The sequence below is a fragment of the Gossypium arboreum genome, chromosome 5, assembly GCF_025698485.1.
Source record: "Gossypium arboreum isolate Shixiya-1 chromosome 5, ASM2569848v2, whole genome shotgun sequence".
In the NCBI taxonomy this organism is placed as follows: Eukaryota; Viridiplantae; Streptophyta; class Magnoliopsida; order Malvales; family Malvaceae; genus Gossypium; species Gossypium arboreum.
In genome coordinates this window covers 9,091,188-9,109,834 of record NC_069074.1, presented here as the reverse complement: position 1 = coordinate 9,109,834, position 18,647 = coordinate 9,091,188, and the positions used below count along the sequence as shown (strand labels likewise).

Below are 18,647 nucleotides of genomic sequence, written 5' to 3'. Positions count from 1 at the left end.
ATTCCACTAAAATCAGTCGTGGATAATCCAAAATGGTTTCCTGATATAAATGCGATAAAGGAGGTAAGATCAAAAGTTTCTCTCACGTTCTTAGAGGTTACATACGTACTTGATATAAATGAATTTAGTTTTATTGATAAAGATCAACCATAGGAAAAGTACAGCACTAAACATCACTAATGCACCTTACAGTCTGGGACCAAGAATAGCAAGGATACGACAAGGCTTGGCCTGATCTGAAAACAAAGTTCAGAAGCTTCAACTTGCTTTCCTAATATTTTCTGTTCAATTGCTTTACTAAGTTTTCAAACTGCACCTGCAGTTACATATTATCGTCTTCAACACTGGTGCCATTTCTTTGCCTCTGTAACTGAGGAACGCATGTTCTGATTGACTGTGAGTTCTCAGCAAGCATGTAAAGGCAGAACAAGCATAATCCTATTTCAGAAGCAAAAAGAGTTTGATTTTTCATAAATCTCAAGAAGATACAGAATCAAAGAAAAGAAACCATTAAGCTTGCTAAAATTTCGGGTGATCTTGTGAAAAATCAAGAATTCTCTGTTGTTGGACAGCGAATACTTTTTACATATTTTGGCCATATTCCAACATCCTGTCATGTGTAAAGTGATTTCAATGGCATTTAAAAAGGTACTGCTAATACAATGATTGCTACAAATTACAAATACCAAATTCCCAATGCATAAAATCAGTTCATAGTGCATGAATGAACAAAAGAAACTTGACAGTATCTCAAGATAAATAAATAGAGTGAAGCTCATTCAACATTAACCAGTTCAAATATCTATGCTTCGACTACAAAAACTAACTGATTCAGCAACAGGATACAGAACTTAATGGCAAACATACCTGCATAAGCAACTGTAGCGCCAGAGACCAATCGTCCAATGGCTGACAGCATGTAAAGACAAACAACAACCTGAAGGAAGACATGCATCAGGTTAATAGTCATGGAAGAAAAAAAAAATCAAGATAATTGCATGTATAATCATCAAAAGGTTTCAAATCAATCAGCAAATCAACCAACAAGAGAAAAACGGATGGCCAGGGTTACAAGGAGAAGGGCAGTTATCCGGGAGATTTGCAGTAACATGCCTTCGAGGCGGATATTCAAAAGATATCAACTAAGTGGCAATTAGGATCTAAATAGCAAAAACTAGCTGATTTTATAGTGTAGAGCAATTTAAGCTGCAAAAATTCACCCCAAAAAATAGCCTTTTGTCGTGTCCAGTTGCTGCAACTCTTAGAACTGACTCAGCAGCCCCCACAGTATTAGCTAACCATGCAAAAATGCTATTAGCGGCATCCTGTGAGATCTGCCACTCAAGTGGATCCACTGGTACCCTATAAAACAGCATTTCAATTATGAGGGTGAAATAGTTCAAGAATAAAAATCCATTCCTAAAATGAAAAGAGCTAAATCATGTATGAGTGTTATTAGACAAATCACATTGCACATATCAGCAGTTCCAGAAACGCAGAACAATCAGATGATTTTGAAAAGAGGAAAGAAATATAAGAAATACATGACAATATTAGAAGAATAGGAAGACGACCCAAGTGGAGGGCAATTTCAACACTATATTCAAATCGAACTATAGTTCAGATCTCGTACAAACTGAAAATATCTTCAGCAACAATGGAGCCTAATACAAAGCTCAATTAACCTAATGCCCTAATAATTCCCCAGATGCAGTGAAAGTTAAAATAGAGTCGATTAACGAAAATAAGATCAAACAAACACACGAAATGCTAAATCATTCTATAAGCATAATCTTGTCAAACATCATCAATATGATCAATAATAATTTATTTTGATGACCACCCACATAATTTCTCCTTTCACCATGATTAGTTAAACCAACTTAAACCTAAACCCAGGGACTACTGCAATCGCACTGTAAGAAGGTACTTGATAGCATGATAAACGAAAGATAATATAATTTGGTAGGAAAGGGACGACAACAGTATAAATTCACCCATTTCTTCGAATCAAAAGCAGCGCAAAGCATAAAAATAATAAACTTCACCAATCCCCATTAACAAAATGGAATTTAAAACTATCAATCAGCTTAATTATTGCAACTTGAAAATATAAACTCGGTCTTCTCAGAACACACAGTACATCAACCCTAAACTAGCAAGAATCCACAATTGAAAATATAAACGGCAAGAGAGTAAAAAAAAAAAAACCTAACAAAGAAATGAATAAATTGAAAAGAACCTAGAGCGGGGAAAAAAGAAAATAAAGCGTACGAGATGTTCATTTGACGAAAGAGGAGGCCGAGAATAGCAAGAGAGCAAAGGAGAACGATTAAGACATCGGAGAAGAGAGAGAGGATGGTAGAATTGCGGTAAGCACAATGGTAGTACACCAACGTACCACATATCAGCAATCCCAATGCTTTGCCGGCTTCGCTCCTTCCTTCTCCTTCCATCATCTCTTCTCTCTTCTAATCCCCTTTTTTAATTTCGATCCTTTCAAAATTGTCCTTACAGTTGGAGTCTTGTTCTTCAATTTCTTCTAGCCCCCAATGTTGAAACGCAAACTCAAACGTTTTGACTCACCATTTTGTTTCGTTCTTTTTTTTGTTCTTGTTGGCAATGAATAGGATTCGAGTTCACATGCATTATCGTTGCGGTTTCGGGTCACTGGGTATTCGAATTTTCTGAAATAAATCCTATTATTATTCCTTTTGTCACGTGATCACTTGAATTTAAAAAATAAAAACAGATTTTATGGGTTTGAGTTGAGAACCCAATTATATTGGGTTGCAAATGGGCTTCATTGTCCGTTGTTGTACATACATGTCAAGCTGAAGCCTACTACATCTTTTCTTTGTCCTAAACTGGACACGTGTATCAAATACTCAATCTCACATCCCATTCTTTACTCAATCACAATATTATATTATTATTATTTTAAGTATTGCAAGATGTTATTCGAATTCCATATAATCAAGTCGGAAAAGCCAGACCCCAATCATAGGATTCCAAGTGGCCACTCACTGACATCCTATATTTTTCTTTTTATTATCTTATTCTTATCTCCGTCGAGCATTGCCTAATTTTATTTCTAAAAAAAAAAAAAAAATCTATTTGAATTAGTGGTGCCATTAATTTAAGTAAAGTTAAAACAGTCGTCATAATCAGATTATTTATTATAACAATGTGATTGAATACTATAATAATAAAATTAAAAATAATGGTTAGTTGTATGTTTGTAATGGTAAAAATAGAAAAGGTTTTAGGGGCCAAATTTAATTTGTAAATTTTACTATAGAAAAATATTATTTTACTATTTTAATAAATTATATATTATTTTAAATGATTAAATTAAATTTTATATTTTTCTAATTTTATTTTTACTAATTTAAAATTTTAAAATTTTAAATAGATCATATGAAAAAATTTTCATTTTAAGGGGTTGGAGTTCTGTCAACCCCTTTAGTTTCAATTCTTGACTGTAGAATAAAAATAATTATTAAAGGAATTAGATTATAAATGATATATAATAGAAGATATTTTTACGAAATAATTAAAAACATATGGATTTATAAATTTATTTAATAAAATATATATTAAAAGTTAAGTTGCTTTTGTTGTGAAATATTTACACGAAGTTAAAAAGAAAATTAGTAATGAAGACAAAATTGGTGTGGTACAAAAAATTAACTAAAACTCGTCACAGTTAATCCAAAGGCAATTTTATGCAACGATCAAGTAAAAAAGGGATTAAACGCACTGAACCATTCTCAACTGAGCATCCAAAGGCAACTTCAATTGATTTAATGCAGTTTGAATGGTTTACATGATCTTTTCAATTATAAGTTTGATTTGTGTAGTTATTTTAATCACTTATCGATTTTTAAATTAATTCAACTGAAAATTTTGATCTAATTTAATATGTTTTTATATATATTATTCAAGGTTAATAATTAAAATTAATTAATCAACTAAACTAGTTAATCTAAAATCAATTTAGTTAGATTGATTATTCAACTTTGATTCAATCAAGTTAAATTTTTTATAAAATATAATCCATAAAATTGATTTAATAAAAGTTGATTAAACCAATAGGAATTATCGAATGCTCACTGAGTATAAATTTTAAAGGGCAATTTGAGTAACTTAAATTATTAGGTTTTTTAATTATCTAAATAATACAAAAAATTAATTGCAAAATGAGATAGGTGGTAAATTAATTACAAGAATACTATGTTTTCTATAATAAAATTAGGTGTCGCCAATCAAGCCCAGTCCTAGAATAGTTTGAGAATGCAGTTGATGAAGGCCCAGGTTGGAAGGGGCCCAAAAAAATTCTTCAACTTTTAACGTGAAAAAAAAATCTTCAGCATTTTATGTTTTCTGATTGGCGTTTCATTACAAGTAAAAAAAAGAAATTAAAATAAAAGGGGTTCAAATTTTTTTATTTTATTACTAGTTTATGTTTTTAATTTATTGTATTACATTTGATATATTTTTTAAAAGGGACTCCAATTTATTGTTTCACCTAGAGTCCCAAAAATATTAAGAACGGACTTGTTGCCAATGTATCAGGTGACACTAGCTATTAAAAATAACATTTTAATAAAAATAAACAAAATAATAAATTTATAAATATATTTTAATGTAAAAAGGGATGAAGCCAAAATGTCAAGCAATATCCTTGTTTTCCTCAATTGCAATAATTTCTTTTACTATAATTTAAGCTTCACGTTAGACGAAAACAGTATGGAACTTATTTAGAATAATTAGCTGCATTACTACCTGGACAAATAATGTTTTTAATGCCTTTATCTTCTTTTGGATATTAACTTTTTCGTTTTTTATCCCAACATTTTAAAATTATTTTGTAAGTGGTTTGAGAGAGGATACTTTTTTTTTAATATCTGACATAGTTTAGTTGTTGGGTTATAAGGGCTAAAAATGATTTTTTTTTTTAAATTTTAGAGTAGGGCTAAATTGACAAATTTTATAAATGTTGAGGGTCAATTTCATTAAATTTTTTAGAATTAGAACTAAAGTAACAAGTTTTGTAAACATTGATAGCTAAAATTGTTGAATTTTTATATTCATGATCAAATTGATAGAATATGTAAACATTAGAGAGCTAATTTTGAGTAAAAGTACAATTAAAAATCCTACATCAGCTCAAGTGATTAAAATATTTAATTTCAAAAATTTAGCCAGTAAATCAAAAAAAAATTAAGTGATCAAAATAGAATAAAAGACATAATTGAATGATTATTTTATAATTTATATATAAAACATAAATTTGAACATAATTAATTTGTTGGTTTCAAAATCCATAATAATTGTAATTAATTTATTCATTTTTGTCATTAAATGAGTGAAAATACAATCCTCCTTATTATTAAAATTAAATAAAATTTTAATCACTAAATAATACTTTAAAATATAAATGGATTAAATAATATAAAAGAAAAACTATTTAAAACTCCATCCAAAGTTCGACAAACTGTACTTTCAGAAAAAGAAAAAAAAAAGAAAAAGAAGTGGACAAAGGGTGGAACCATAGAACTAAATAAATAATGGTAATAAAGAAGAAAATGCCAAAAAAACAGCAATACTCTCCCATCCAAATTAAGATGCGACGCGAGCGAGAGTGAGAGTGAGAGTGACACATAGGCTTTGGCCCGACCTTCAGGAAACTACCTTTGCATTTTCCCTACGTATCCACGTTACTACCAAATTTATGGACTACATTTCTCATCTATACTTCACCTTTCCGATATTTTTAGATTTCGTTAAATACATGGTTTTACTCTCTCTATTTAATATTTAACTGTTTTTTTATAGATAGTATAACCATATATTTATGAATATTTTCATCATTATTGTTGTTTGTAAATTCAAAAAGTGTAATAATTACATTATAAATAAAAAAATTTATTTGATATAGTGTAATTACATTTTAAGGAAAATATGAAAATTATGGGTGCTAATTAGTCCTCTTAAATATCTCAATTCTCAACTTTTACAAGAATTTTCAATTGCATTTAATGGAATAGGATACACTAATTATAATAATTAACTAAATATGTAACATATATTTCCAAATAAATTTTTAAAACATGCAACTAATTTAAAATTAAATTAAAATTTTAAAGGGTTGTGCAAATACAATTATAAATATAAATAAAAGAATACTACATTCTTAATCAATTAGTATCCACCACCATTGAAAAATAAGATTTTATTATAAAATTTAAACCAAGCACTTACATAATATTTATACATAATAAAATTCCAGCCAAAACACAAAAAATCCCGTGTACTGAACTAAATTACTTTTTTGAAGGTAGTAAATGAATAAATAAATAAAGTATGTATCATCATCATAAATCATAAATCTCATAATTCACCTTCTTCTCTCTCTTGTCTTCTCTCCGAGAGTAGTCATTTTTCTTTGCATCACTGCATTTTTCTCTCGATTGAGCCTCTAGGGTTTTGAAAGATACTTAGCATCTTTTTTTCCTTCTCTACTATAATCGAATCGACTCTACTAGTTTCATCAGATCTTAAAATATCCAAGCTGAACTCCTTCGCTCGATCAAAACTTTATCGGATAAGTTTCATTCTTGTCTAATTTCATCTGAGTAAGAAAGGGACAAAAAAAATGCCGGCAGTTTACGGGGCCAGATTGACGACGTTTGAGGATTCAGAGAAAGAGAGTGAATTCGGTTATGTTCGTAAGGTGAATTACCCCCTCTTATGATTACTAACCTTTCCAACCTCATTTTGATTTGTTTTTAACGTCGGATTGATTTCAATAGGGTGTGTTTCGAAGTTTTTATTCAATGATCTGCATCCTTTTAGTTTAATTTCTTTGATTTAGTTGATTTTAGACGTTTTTATGAGCTTTATGATTTTTTGATCTGATTTCTTGGAATTGAGTTTTAAGTTTTTTTTTTTTTTAATATTCTTGATCTGCGTTTCTTTTGTTAATACCAGTTATAATGATCTGAAAACTTTGATACATTTTTTCTGAGGATTTTTTTTCCTTTTTTTCTTTGTAATGTATGATCAATGAATTTGGACTGATCTAGATGTCATTTTACACGAGTATTCCGCTTTCACTGCTTTGTGGTCTATTAGCTTTCTTCTGATTTCGTTTATTCCTGTGTAAATTTTTTGGTTAGAGCTTTGGTAATACAAAAAATTAGCTCCTTTTCTGGTTTCCAATGACTTTATTTTGTCAAACTATTGTTGCTTTTGTTAAACCAGTGGTAAGAAATGTTGCGATCTGTTTCATATTTTCATTTGAGTTGCTTCCGTTGCTTAATGTGAACTAAAATGATCTACCTGATTCGGATGCTAAGCCTGGTTCAGAATTATGAATTCCATGATAATACAAAATGAGAAACCGGCCTTTTTTTAAAAAAAAAAGATGTGGATATATAAGTAATTGTGTATTTGAAGAAATTGCTTGATATTCAATTTTTCATTTCCCAGAAAGAAAAGGATCATGATGCTTACGTATTATGTTTAAAATTTTATTTTATCAACTTGAATCTCTTTTCTGATTGATTACCAACCTACTGAAATAGGTGGGTTAATGCATTTTATCTTTTTCTGTTCATTGTTTTTCCGCTTAAATTATCACATTGCAGGTGTCAGGACCAGTCGTTGTTGCAGATGGAATGGCTGGTGCTGCCATGTATGAATTAGTCCGTGTTGGTCATGACAATCTGATTGGTGAAATTATTCGGTTGGAAGGAGACTCTGCAACAATCCAAGGTTTTTTTATTAATAATAACATTAGCCTTTTCTGTTAAAGATGTCACCTAATTATGCTCTTTGTTTTCTTGGAAAGATAGTATGTACGTAAAAAAGAAGTAAGAATTTCTAGTGGCTATAGTGAGGATACTTAGCAGAAAATTAATAAGAAACTTTCAATTTATTCTTATTTCAGTTTACGAAGAAACGGCTGGTCTGATGGTGAATGATCCAGTTCTGCGGACACACAAGGTGTATTATTGTTTATTGTTTTAAAACCACTCTAAAACTTACACTTAAAGTTCCTGACAGTGTTGATTCTATTTTCAAACTTATAATCATATGTTGATGTTGCAGCCTCTGTCAGTTGAGTTGGGACCAGGAATATTGGGAAATATTTTTGATGGAATTCAGGTTCAAGCATACTTCACATGCAGTTTAAATTCTTATATTACTAGGTCTTTCCCTGGTTTATTTTGTCACTAAAACCGACTAACCTGTTAATAGCTATGCTATCATGTACTTGCTATTAATTTATATCTGCTCGTCTTTTGTTTGAATGCTATATCCGGCACAGAGGCCTTTGAAAACTATTGCTAAAAGATCAGGTGATGTATATATCCCTCGTGGAGTCTCTGTCCCGGCTCTCGACAAAGATACTCTTTGGGAATTTCAGCCGAAAAAAATAGGTATGGAGCTTTTAAAGTGCAACTTAAATAGAGAATGGCTTGTGATGTTGGTTTTCAATACAATGCTTACTTCCTGCAGGTGAGGGGGACCTTTTAACTGGTGGCGACCTTTATGCTGTAAGTTTAATGGCCTTGTGCTGTTATTTATATTCTATAGTAGTGGTTCCTGAAGTAAGCAGAATTAGTAATTACAATGCACTATCAAGGTGCTCGGCACCCGAGTATCCTTAGGTGAAACCTTAGTACGAGATGAAATGCTCAGTTGGGTAACACAGTAACCCCATGTTCGTAGACTGGTAATAGTTTCCCTGAAATTGGAAAATAATCAGATCACCATTATGGTTAGAATTTACCTGCCTAGCCTGGCTCGGATGGGGATGGATTTTCTTTTTCAATTTGGCCTCTATAATTATTGTTCATTTAATTTTTAAAATTTTATTTATAAAATATAAATATTAATAAAATGATTTTTTCAAGATTTAAATCTTTTAACAGTAAAAAATGGCCCTTGAATACCTATAATTCAGACGAAATAGGATGTTGTCACTTCATTTTTTTTCTTTTATTTCTTATAAGATCTTTATATTGATACTTTGGAATTCAAATGCAGACCGTCTTTGAGAACAGTTTGATGCAACATCATGTTGCCCTTCCTCCTGATGCAATGGGAAAAATCACTTACATAGCTCCCCCTGGTCAATATTCATTGAAGGTTCGGCTGTTTAACTTTTATATCATATCGTTTTAGACACTTTAATGTGGCAAAAACTTTCTTTTTGCTATAATTTATCCTTTTACTTCATGGCAGGATACTGTGCTGGAACTTGAGTTTCAAGGTGTCAAAAAGCAATTCACCATGCTTCAGGTTGGTTGGTTGGTTTTTTTTTCATATCATGACATTTTCCATGACTCTATGTGACAATAGTAGGGTCTAGGTTTTGGGCTCGGTTTGTTTTTTCTTTAGTCAAATTGTTGGGTGGGTCTGCTCATCTCTTGTACCAACTGGTACCTAGTAAGGTTAAGCTGTGTTATTGGTTTTTGATTGTTAATTTTTTTGTCACTTTATGTTGGTTTTGGTTAGTTTATTTAGTTGAGGTCAATGCTTTGCCTCCAATACTGATAAATTGCTAATTACATGTTTCTAAAACTTTCAAATTTTTAACACGGAATGTGCTACATCTGTTTGTAGACATGGCCTGTCCGTACACCTAGACCTGTTGCAACAAAGCTTGCTGCAGATACTCCTCTGCTTACCGGACAGGTAAGTTTTGTTGTGGGTTGTTTCTGTTGATGTTTCTTTCAAAAGATGTGATTTGCTGATGATTTTTTTTTTTTATCAGCGTGTACTTGATGCCCTATTCCCTTCAGTTCTTGGTGGAACTTGTGCCATTCCTGGTGCATTTGGCTGTGGGAAAACTGTGATTAGTCAAGCTCTTTCCAAGGTAAAGTTTTATATAAATGTTTTTTAGTGAGCTTCAGCTTCTTCCTATCATAGATATTCATTGTGTTTATTTTTCTGATCATGTGCAGTACTCTAATTCTGATGCTGTTGTCTATGTTGGTTGTGGAGAGCGAGGAAACGAAATGGCTGAGGTGTTATTTTCATCTTTTGTCTTTGAAATATTAATCAATCTCTGGGATTTTTGTCTCCTGATTCTTTGTTTATTTATTTTAGGTTCTTATGGATTTCCCTCAATTGACAATGACATTGCCTGATGGTCGTGAAGAATCGGTCATGAAGCGCACAACACTTGTGGCTAACACTTCTAACATGCCTGTGGCTGCTCGTGAAGCCTCAATTTATACTGGTAAAAGCTATGAACTGGTAATCATATCAATTGCATATTGAATAACTGCTTGAAGAGTAACTTCTAGTGCAATGAGTGTATTATTGTTATGTTTGGGTAATTTATTTTTCATAAATTATGATAATGAGTTTTTTATTTTTAAATATTACTGTTATCATCATCATGTATTCTGAAATGATCATGCTGCCAGTAACTTTTATTTTATTTTTATTTGCAGGGATCACTATAGCTGAATACTTCAGAGATATGGGCTACAATGTTAGTATGATGGCAGATTCAACATCTCGTTGGGCAGAAGCATTGCGTGAAATTTCTGGGCGGCTGGTAAAACTCTTTTAACAGAATTTCACTAATGAAAATTATTTGTATACACTTTCATAAAGTGCAGTACTTTGGTGCGTGCTATTAAGTTTTATCATTCAGCAGTATATTCAATAATTATTATTTGGTCATGCTTTCTACATCTAATTTCACTTCATCAATAAAAATAGATTTTTTTCCTCGTTTGTTTCGGTGTCTTATTGTAGAAATCAGAGTATTTTTTTTTTTTTTTTGGAGATATGATCCCTTAAAATAAGGGATTTTAATAAAAAAAATATCTACAAAATATTCCTAAAATATTTACAGAATATTCCTACACTCCCCCTCAAGCTGGAGAATATACATTGTATAATCCCAGCTTGAATAGGAATTTATTGAACACAGGTTTTGGCAAAGCCTTGGTAAGAATGTCGCAATCTGTCCTTCGAAGGAATGTAAGAAAGAGTGGCTGTCTTTTGTTGACTTGATCAGCAATAAAATGCCTATCAATTTCAACATGCTTTGTTCGGTCATGTTGAACTGGTTTCTTGGCAATCTGAATGGCGATTGATTATCACACAAAACTTCAAAGTGATCCTCCTGATTTGTGCCAAGTTCTTTAGTAATTTAAGTAGCCAAATTCCTTCAGATATCCCCAAAGCTAGTGCTCTAAATTCAGCTTCAGCACTACTTCTTGAAACAACAGATTGTTTCTTACTTCTCCAAGTTGTAAGGTTACCCCAAACAAAAGTGCAGACCCACTAGTGGATCTTCTTTCAGTGAGATCTCCAGCCCAACTAGAGTCTGTAAAAATCTTAATGATTCGTCTTGTGTCTTCTTAAACATTAAGCCGTGTCTGGAGTTTTCTTCAAGTACTTGAGAATTCTATTTGCTGCTGCCATATGCTCTTCAAGAGGATTAGTCATGTGTTGACTTATCACATTTACGGAAAAGCTATATCGGCCTTGTCAAGGATAAGTAGATTAGTTTCCCAACTAACCTTTGAAATTTCTCTCTGTCTACTAAGGACTCATCTTCTTTATTGAATCTCAAGTTTGCCTCCATTGGTGTATCGGTAACTTACGACCAAGAAAACCAGTTTCTTTGAGTAAATCAAGTACATACTTTCTCCGGTTGATCACAAGTCCTTCTTTTGATCTTGCCACCTCCATTCCTTGGAAATACCTTAGCTTTTCCAAGTCCTTGGTTTCAATTCCTGCTTAACAACTTCTTCAAATTGCTAATCTCTTCCTCATCATCTCCAAGAAGAATGATGTCATCCACATACACAATTAGGATAGCTTTCTTATTTGTAGAAGTTACCTTGATGAAAAGCGTATGATCGGCAAGGGATCGCTTGTAGCCATTTTGAAGAATGACTTTAGTGAACCTCTCGAACCAAGCTCGGGTGATTGTTTTAACTCAGATAGAGACTTGTTGAGCTTGCAAACCTTGTTGCTACCTTCAATAGACTTTGAGCCGTGGCAATTGCATATAGACTTCTTCCTCAAGCTTGCCATTAAGAAATGCGTTTTTACATCAAGTTGGTGTAATTTCCAATCGCAATTTACAGCCAAACTTAGGAGTACTCGAATAGTGTTAAGCTTTGCCACAGTGCAAAAGTTTCGTGAAGTCTATCCCATATGTTTGCGTGAAACCTCCGCCACTAGTCTAGCTTTGTATCGTTGAATCGCCATTGGAGTTATACTTTACAGCAAAGATCCATTTACGACCGACACCTTTTTTCCTTGAGGAAGGTCCGTAATGGTCCAAGTAGCATTTTCTCTAGCGCACAAATTTCCTCTTCAACACCCTTCTCCATTTTGGATCCTTTAGAGCTTGATTATGCTTGTGGGAACTCGTTCTTTATCCAAAGTTGCTGTAAATGCTTGAAAAGACGGCATCAATGAATTATAACCAAGAATTTTTCAATAGGATGCTTGGTGCAATTGTCTAACCCCTTTTCTAATAGCAATAGGAAAGTCATCTAGAGTAGTGGACTTCTTGATTTCTTCTTCCATTTCGGCAATTGGACCCAAATCCAATTCTCGGCAAGAATCGATTGCAAAACAGTCTCTGTGGATATGTCTTCTTTTTCTTGTGTAGACACGAAGTTGTTTGGGTGGTGGTGTTTTTGAAGACCGTCAATTGGAGTAGGTGTATTTTCGGAAGAGTGTTTAAAGTGGGTGTAGGTGAATTAGTCATAGGTACTACAAGAGAATCAATGGGAGCATTCACAGGTGACAGATCTGCAGGTAATGGCGAACAAGATGGCAATTCTGAAGGTTGAGAATGAAGATTAGGAGGAGATACCTGTTGTGGCTGAAAATCACTCCATGTTTCCCCCTGAATTTCAGCCTGAGTGAAATAGGAATCCTGCTCATTAAATGTTATATCCATAGTGGTGAAAAATCGTTTAAAAGGAGGATGATAGCATTTATAACCCTTCTTAAGTGAAGAATACCCAACCAATACACATTTTAAAGACTTAGGATCCAACTTGGACTTATTAGGAGTAATATTTTGGATAAAAACAGTGCAGCCAAAAATTTTAAGTGGCAGAATGGAGGAGATAGGCTTAAAATGAGGAAAGTGCTGCAAAAATATAGATTGAGGCGTTTGAAATTTTAAAACCTTACTAGGCATCCGGTTGATTAAATATGTGGCAGTTAATAAGGCTTCCCCCCACAAATATTTAGGAACATTAGTGGTAAATAGAAGAGAACGAGTAACTTCAAGAAGGTGCCTATTTTTTCTTTCGGCAATGCCGTTTTGCTGTGGGGTTCCAACACAAGAACTAATCTGAACTATGCCTTTTTCCTTAAAAAAATCACCTAAAGACCTAGCAAAAATTCACGCCATTATCGATTTAAAGAGCTGGATTTTAGACCCAAATTGAGTGAGAACCATGTTATAAAATTGCACAAAAACACTAGCAGTTTCAGATTTATCTTTCAGCAAATAAGTCCAAGTTATCCCACTGTGATCATCAATAAAAGTGATAAACCACTTACAATTATCAGCATTCTTCACCCGAGAAGGGCCCCAAATATCACTATGGATCAAAGCAAAAGGGTAAGAAGGCTTGTATGTAGAAGGAAAATAAGATGATTTAGTATGTTTGGCAAGAGAGCAAACTTTGCAAGAAAAAGAATTAGGCCTTTTATTAATGAATAGAGCAGGAAACAATTTTGCAAGGTATTGGAAACTAGAATGGCCTAAACGAAAGTGCCATAACATAACAGTATCAACTTTTCCTAAAGCGGTAAATGACTTGGAGATCTCGATTTTAGGAGAGGTAGGAGGATGTAGAGACCATTATGCAAGTGGCCTTACCAATCATCTTCTTCGAGTTCGATTCGCAAAGTACAATCACGATCATTAAAAATTACAGAGCGGTGCAAGTCTGTGGACAATTTACTAACAGAGATGAGATTGCACGCCGATTTGGTACAAAGAGAACATTTTAAGTGCAATCTGTTCATTGAGAATAACGATGCCATGTCCTCTATTTTGCACAAGGTACCATCACCGTTTTGATGACTTTACCAAAGGTATGGAAAAATTGTGAAACAATGCCTTGTTACATCATATGTTCCAGTAGCACCGTAATCGAGGATCCAATTAGGAGTCAACTGGGAGGAGAAAATGCAGAGAAGAAAGGTTACCTTCTGGATCTTTTATGACCAGATTACCCTCACAAGTCCCTTGAAACTTTCCAAATAGTTTTTGAAGTTCAGCAATCTGTTCTTTAGTGAAACTAGTGACAGAGGTGGCAACAAGGCTTGATTTATTATCTCGAGAGTGCTTGGACTTCCAGTCCTGAGGCTTACCATGAAGCTTCCAACACTTCTCCTTAGAGTGGCCGGGCTTTTTGCAATGATCACACCAAGGTCTCCCCCGTTTGGAAGAGGGAGATGATTGATGGGTCAATAAGGCAGATCTTTCAGAAGTGGAAGATGGTTCATCAGATAGCATCACACACCTTCGGCTTTCTTCCTTCTTGACCATAGAGAAAGCCTCTCGAAGGGAGGGAAGAGGAGAAATAGCCAGACCGCCATGAACCTCGTCCAGGTTCTTATTTAAGCCTTGGAGAAATTGAAAAAGTCTTCGTTGAGTAACAATTTGCTGATAAAGAGCAGCATCTCTTGGATCTACCCAATCATAATGTGCATACAAATCTAATTGTTGCCAAAGAGCAGTAAGGGTATTGTAGTAGAGAGTAACAGGCATGGTTCCTTGTTTAAGAGTGGCTGCTTGATCTTCAACATGATATAATTCAGCAATGTTATCCGTGCTAGAGTAGGTTTCGCGGACTGCACTCCAAATTTCAGCGGCTGTGGTGTAAAGAAGAAAGTTTCTGCTTATACTCGGGGTCATGGAATTAAGGAGCCAAGTCATAACCTGACCATTGTCACGCATCCACTTAGCAAAACCAGCATCAGTCACAGCAGGCTTCTTGATTTCACCAGTAACGTAGTCCAATCTTTCTCTGCCCAAGAGAAAAATCTTAACCGATTGGGACCATTCAAGAAAATTGTTGCCATTCAATCGATGGCAGGTGATAGTCAGACCAGACGAATCTGATGGAGCATCGGAACTAGAAAAAATTTCTGGATTTGAAGTAATCTCCGAAGTAGGAGAAGGAGTTTCGGACATGGTCTAGGTTGAAAAAGAAATCGTAACCTAAGCTGATACCATGTAGAAATCAGAGTATTTTTTTTTTTTTTTTTGGAGATATGATCCCTTAAAATAAGGGATTTTAATAAAAAAAATATCTACAAAATATTCCTAAAATATTTACAGAATATTCCTACACTTATAATTATTATATTCACTCTGTTTGCTTTTCAGCTTTCTTTCTATTAAGCTAATGTTGTTTTCTGTTTTAATTTGTCTTGCAGGCAGAAATGCCTGCTGATAGTGGATATCCGGCTTATCTGGCAGCAAGACTAGCCTCTTTCTATGAACGTGCTGGGAAAGTTAAATGCCTTGGTGGACCAGAACGTACAGGGAGTGTCACAATTGTCGGTGCTGTTTCTCCTCCTGGAGGAGATTTCTCTGACCCTGTGACGTCCGCAACCCTCAGTATTGTCCAGGTATACATGGTAGAAGCAGTTCATTATTTTCTTATAAAGGTGCCAGCTTGTCCGTGCTGCTACCTTTTAGCTTGAATGAATGTTGTACCTATATACAGCGAAAACTTAGCATGTATCCCTTGTTGGTTTGAATGTTAGGTTTTCTGGGGTCTTGATAAGAAACTTGCTCAGAGGAAGCATTTCCCTTCTGTCAACTGGCTTATTTCATACTCAAAGTATTCGGGGGTATGTTCATAATCTGATCCCTCTTAGTTTAAACTTTCCCAAAATACATTTTCCATTTATTCTTTTCCCGAGCTGGCCTTTTTTTTCCGAGTGACACCAGTCCTCAATGGTTGATTCTCTTGTGTTTGCAGGCATTGGAAAGTTTCTATGAGAAATTTGATCCAGATTTTATTAGCATCAGGACAAAAGCCCGAGAGGTTCTTCAGAGAGAAGATGATCTGAATGAAATTGTCCAGGTATGCTTCCTTATTTTGCGATGGGTCTTTGGATGAAATGGAGCTATTATACTGCATAAGGACTTGAAAGAGGGAGATTATTAGATATGTATAAGTTTGAATTCTGTATGTCACTTTTGACAAAGCTTGAATCATACAGAGCATAATGTTACTTTTTCCTTGTCCCGTCCTTTTTTTGCTTTCGATAATATGTTTATTTTGTAATGTTAGTGTTAGTTTATGTAGCTTACTACTGCAAATGTTTAGCACCATCTTTTATTCTGTCTCACTTCAACACTCACTGGAATTTGTACTATTACAGCTTGTCGGAAAGGATGCTCTAGCTGAAACAGACAAAATCACACTTGAAACTGCCAAACTTTTAAGGGAAGATTATCTTGCTCAGAATGCTTTTACTCCGTAAGCTTCAGCTGCTACTGTGTTTTATAACAGAAAATTATCTCAGTACTATCATTGTATCAATGTCTTTGTCTTTGTATGATAATCCTTCTACGCACATGGTTTTGGGTTTGTTGTGACAGATATGATAAGTTCTGCCCATTCTACAAGTCCGTCTGGATGATGCGCAACATTGTTCATTTCAATGCTTTGGCCAACCAGGTAAAGTTCCTATTCTCTCTTCCATTCTTTCAATTTCTATTATGGCCATTGTAAGTTATTTGGAAAAGCTAGGAAAAAGGGAACGACAACTCTTTTAAGTGGGTTACTACCATGCTATTTTTCCTCGAAAAGTTCATGGAAGTTAGTATTTTAAATTCTAAATATTTATGGGGGTAAAGCTTTTTGTCCTTTTGTTGCTGTTCTTGTTGTGTGTGTGTGTTTCCTCTGGAATTGTAGATAAGTAGGTCAAGCAATTGTTTTCTTTGACCGATATACCTCAAGCATGTATCTTGCCTCTAGCTTTATATATTTCAAACACTTTGGTGTCTACACTACTTCCTTGCTCTACTTTGCATACAATTATTACGTTTTGGTGTACCAACTGGAGTCTGTGAGACTAATGTGTAGTGCAATTTCCATGTGCAGGCAGTTGAGAAAGCAGCTGGTATGGATGGTCAGAAGATAACATACAGTCTTATCAAGCATCGTCTTGGAGATCTCTTTTATCGATTAGTGTAAGTTGAAGCTTTGTGACAGAAATGATAGGAAAAATTAGGCTGGGAAAACAAAATTTACTGTTTCAGCATTATATGAATTTTGGCTACCAATGGAATGCCGTGCTTAATGTGTCAATATCTCAACATCACAGCTCGCAAAAATTTGAAGACCCGGCAGAAGGAGAAGAAGCTCTCGTGGCAAAATTCAAAAAGCTTAACGAGGATCTGACTGCTGGTTTCCGTGCACTGGAGGATGAGACTAGGTGAACGGAAGTTTAAATATTTGACTTTCCTGGCCCCAATGTTTCTACTGTTGGGCTTAAATCACTAGGCTCTCGCTTTCTCTGTTTCCGTGTGTCCTTGTTTATCTGGGTAGATGCATGTTGTGCAGGCGTTTTAGCTTCTGTTGGCCTGAATTCTATAGTGCTCTAGCTTTGAATTCGTTATTATGTATTATTATTGTTTGCACTTTCCCTTTTTGACAGCAGGAGATTGGAACCGTAATTTATTATTTCATGTATTTTTTGCAATAAAAATGTTCATTTATTATTTAATTTCTTCGTTGAGTTTGGCTGGGGTAAGAGTGGCTGTGCCTGCTCTTGCTTTTTCGGTTTACAAATTGACAGTACTCCAAAAACCCGAAGTAATTCTAAATTTTTAGGATAAAAAAACGAAACCTAAATTTTGATCTAATAATTGCTACATCCATTTGCCCCTCCCCCCTCCCCCCCAAAAAAGAGAAGGAAATCCACTAAACTTATTATTATGACTCTTGGGATAGATCTCTTTTGCCAACAAGATGAAAATAGGTTTACCCTTGGTTCTTTTGCTGGATTGGTGATGTGTATTGTGCATTATTAGTTCAACCTATTTGGTCATTGTTGAATAGGAGCGATCTCCCTTGCTGCTTTTTTGTGAGCTTGGTTCTCCTTCGCATTTGTGAGGTTTTTGTCCTGTCTGTTTTTTGGGAGCTTTGTCTTCATTCCATGTCTAAGAGAGCTTTTGCCTCCTCTGTTTGCTTGTTTGCTTCCATGGATGATATGAATCTCTCCTGTGTTAAATTATCTCAATTCCGTTTGAAAACTGAACTCTCTTATCATTACTCTTCTCTACGTTTAACCTTTGAGCGTTTGCTCACAATGACTATAAAAAGAAAGTAATTTTCCTCATTCAAAATTTATTATTTAAGAAATAGAAATATTCATTATGATTTAAAAACATTAGAGGAAAAACTAAGTTAAAGTAATGTTTTTATTTTTATTTTCATAAACTTAATAGTCTTAATCGAAAAAAAAGAACTGGTAATTTGTGAGAAAATTAAAAAAAAAACTGATTTAAGTGACAACACGATGAATCACCAATTCTTATAATGAACTCAAAAGGGTCATGGTAAGAATGAAGTAAACAAATTAATTGAACTTTAATGTATCAT

At 34.0% G+C, this 18,647-nt stretch overlaps 2 protein-coding genes across 3 annotated transcripts; one reads left to right on the top strand and one right to left on the bottom strand.

Annotated features, from left to right (window-relative positions):
• Positions 1-23: 23 nt before the first annotated feature.
• On the bottom strand, positions 24-2,719 carry LOC108453449 (reticulon-like protein B22). Of its 2 annotated transcripts, none has more exons than XM_017751553.2 (4): positions 2,275-2,719; positions 1,221-1,362; positions 868-937; positions 24-438 (listed from the first exon to the last, which is right to left on the bottom strand). In XM_017751553.2, exons 1-4 carry the CDS (start codon positions 2,457-2,459, stop codon positions 323-325), a joined length of 513 nt encoding a protein of 170 aa, XP_017607042.1. In that variant the 5' UTR covers positions 2,460-2,719; the 3' UTR covers positions 24-322. The 2 variants fall into 2 exon arrangements, with proteins under 2 accessions (XP_017607042.1, XP_052884361.1); XM_053028401.1 differs by having other exon boundaries at positions 2,402-2,710.
• A 3,614-nt stretch (positions 2,720-6,333) lies between these two features.
• LOC108452965 (V-type proton ATPase catalytic subunit A) lies at positions 6,334-17,769 on the top strand. The gene is made up of 20 exons (XM_017750789.2): positions 6,334-6,739; positions 7,656-7,782; positions 7,958-8,013; positions 8,119-8,175; positions 8,339-8,450; positions 8,530-8,567; positions 9,061-9,162; positions 9,259-9,315; positions 9,640-9,711; positions 9,791-9,892; positions 9,981-10,043; positions 10,126-10,258; positions 10,476-10,582; positions 15,463-15,657; positions 15,796-15,882; positions 16,014-16,118; positions 16,420-16,517; positions 16,640-16,718; positions 17,145-17,233; positions 17,368-17,769. The coding sequence occupies exons 1-20, from the start codon at positions 6,662-6,664 to the stop codon at positions 17,480-17,482; spliced, it is 1,872 nt and encodes a 623-aa protein (XP_017606278.1). The 5' UTR covers positions 6,334-6,661; the 3' UTR covers positions 17,483-17,769.
• The last annotated feature ends 878 nt before the right edge of the window (positions 17,770-18,647 follow it).

What these genes read in the sequence shown, in the direction of transcription:
- LOC108453449 (XM_017751553.2), bottom strand. Translation starts at nt 2,459, where the DNA reads ATGATGGAAGGAGAAGGAAGGAGCGAAGCCGGCAAAGCATTGGGATTG. An exon ending in TTTCGTCAAATGAACATCTC is followed by an intron (nt 1,363 to 2,274) that starts GTACGCTTTATT and finishes GCTGTTTTATAG; the next exon opens with GGTACCAGTGGATCCACTTG. An exon ending in CGCTACAGTTGCTTATGCAG is followed by an intron (nt 439 to 867) that starts GTATGTTTGCCA and finishes CTTCTGAAATAG; the next exon opens with GATTATGCTTGTTCTGCCTT.
- LOC108452965 (XM_017750789.2), top strand. Translation starts at nt 6,662, where the DNA reads ATGCCGGCAGTTTACGGGGCCAGATTGACGACGTTTGAGGATTCAGAG. An exon ending in AGACTCTGCAACAATCCAAG is followed by an intron (nt 7,783 to 7,957) that starts GTTTTTTTATTA and finishes TTCTTATTTCAG; the next exon opens with TTTACGAAGAAACGGCTGGT. An exon ending in CATACTCAAAGTATTCGGGG is followed by an intron (nt 15,883 to 16,013) that starts GTATGTTCATAA and finishes TTGTGTTTGCAG; the next exon opens with GCATTGGAAAGTTTCTATGA.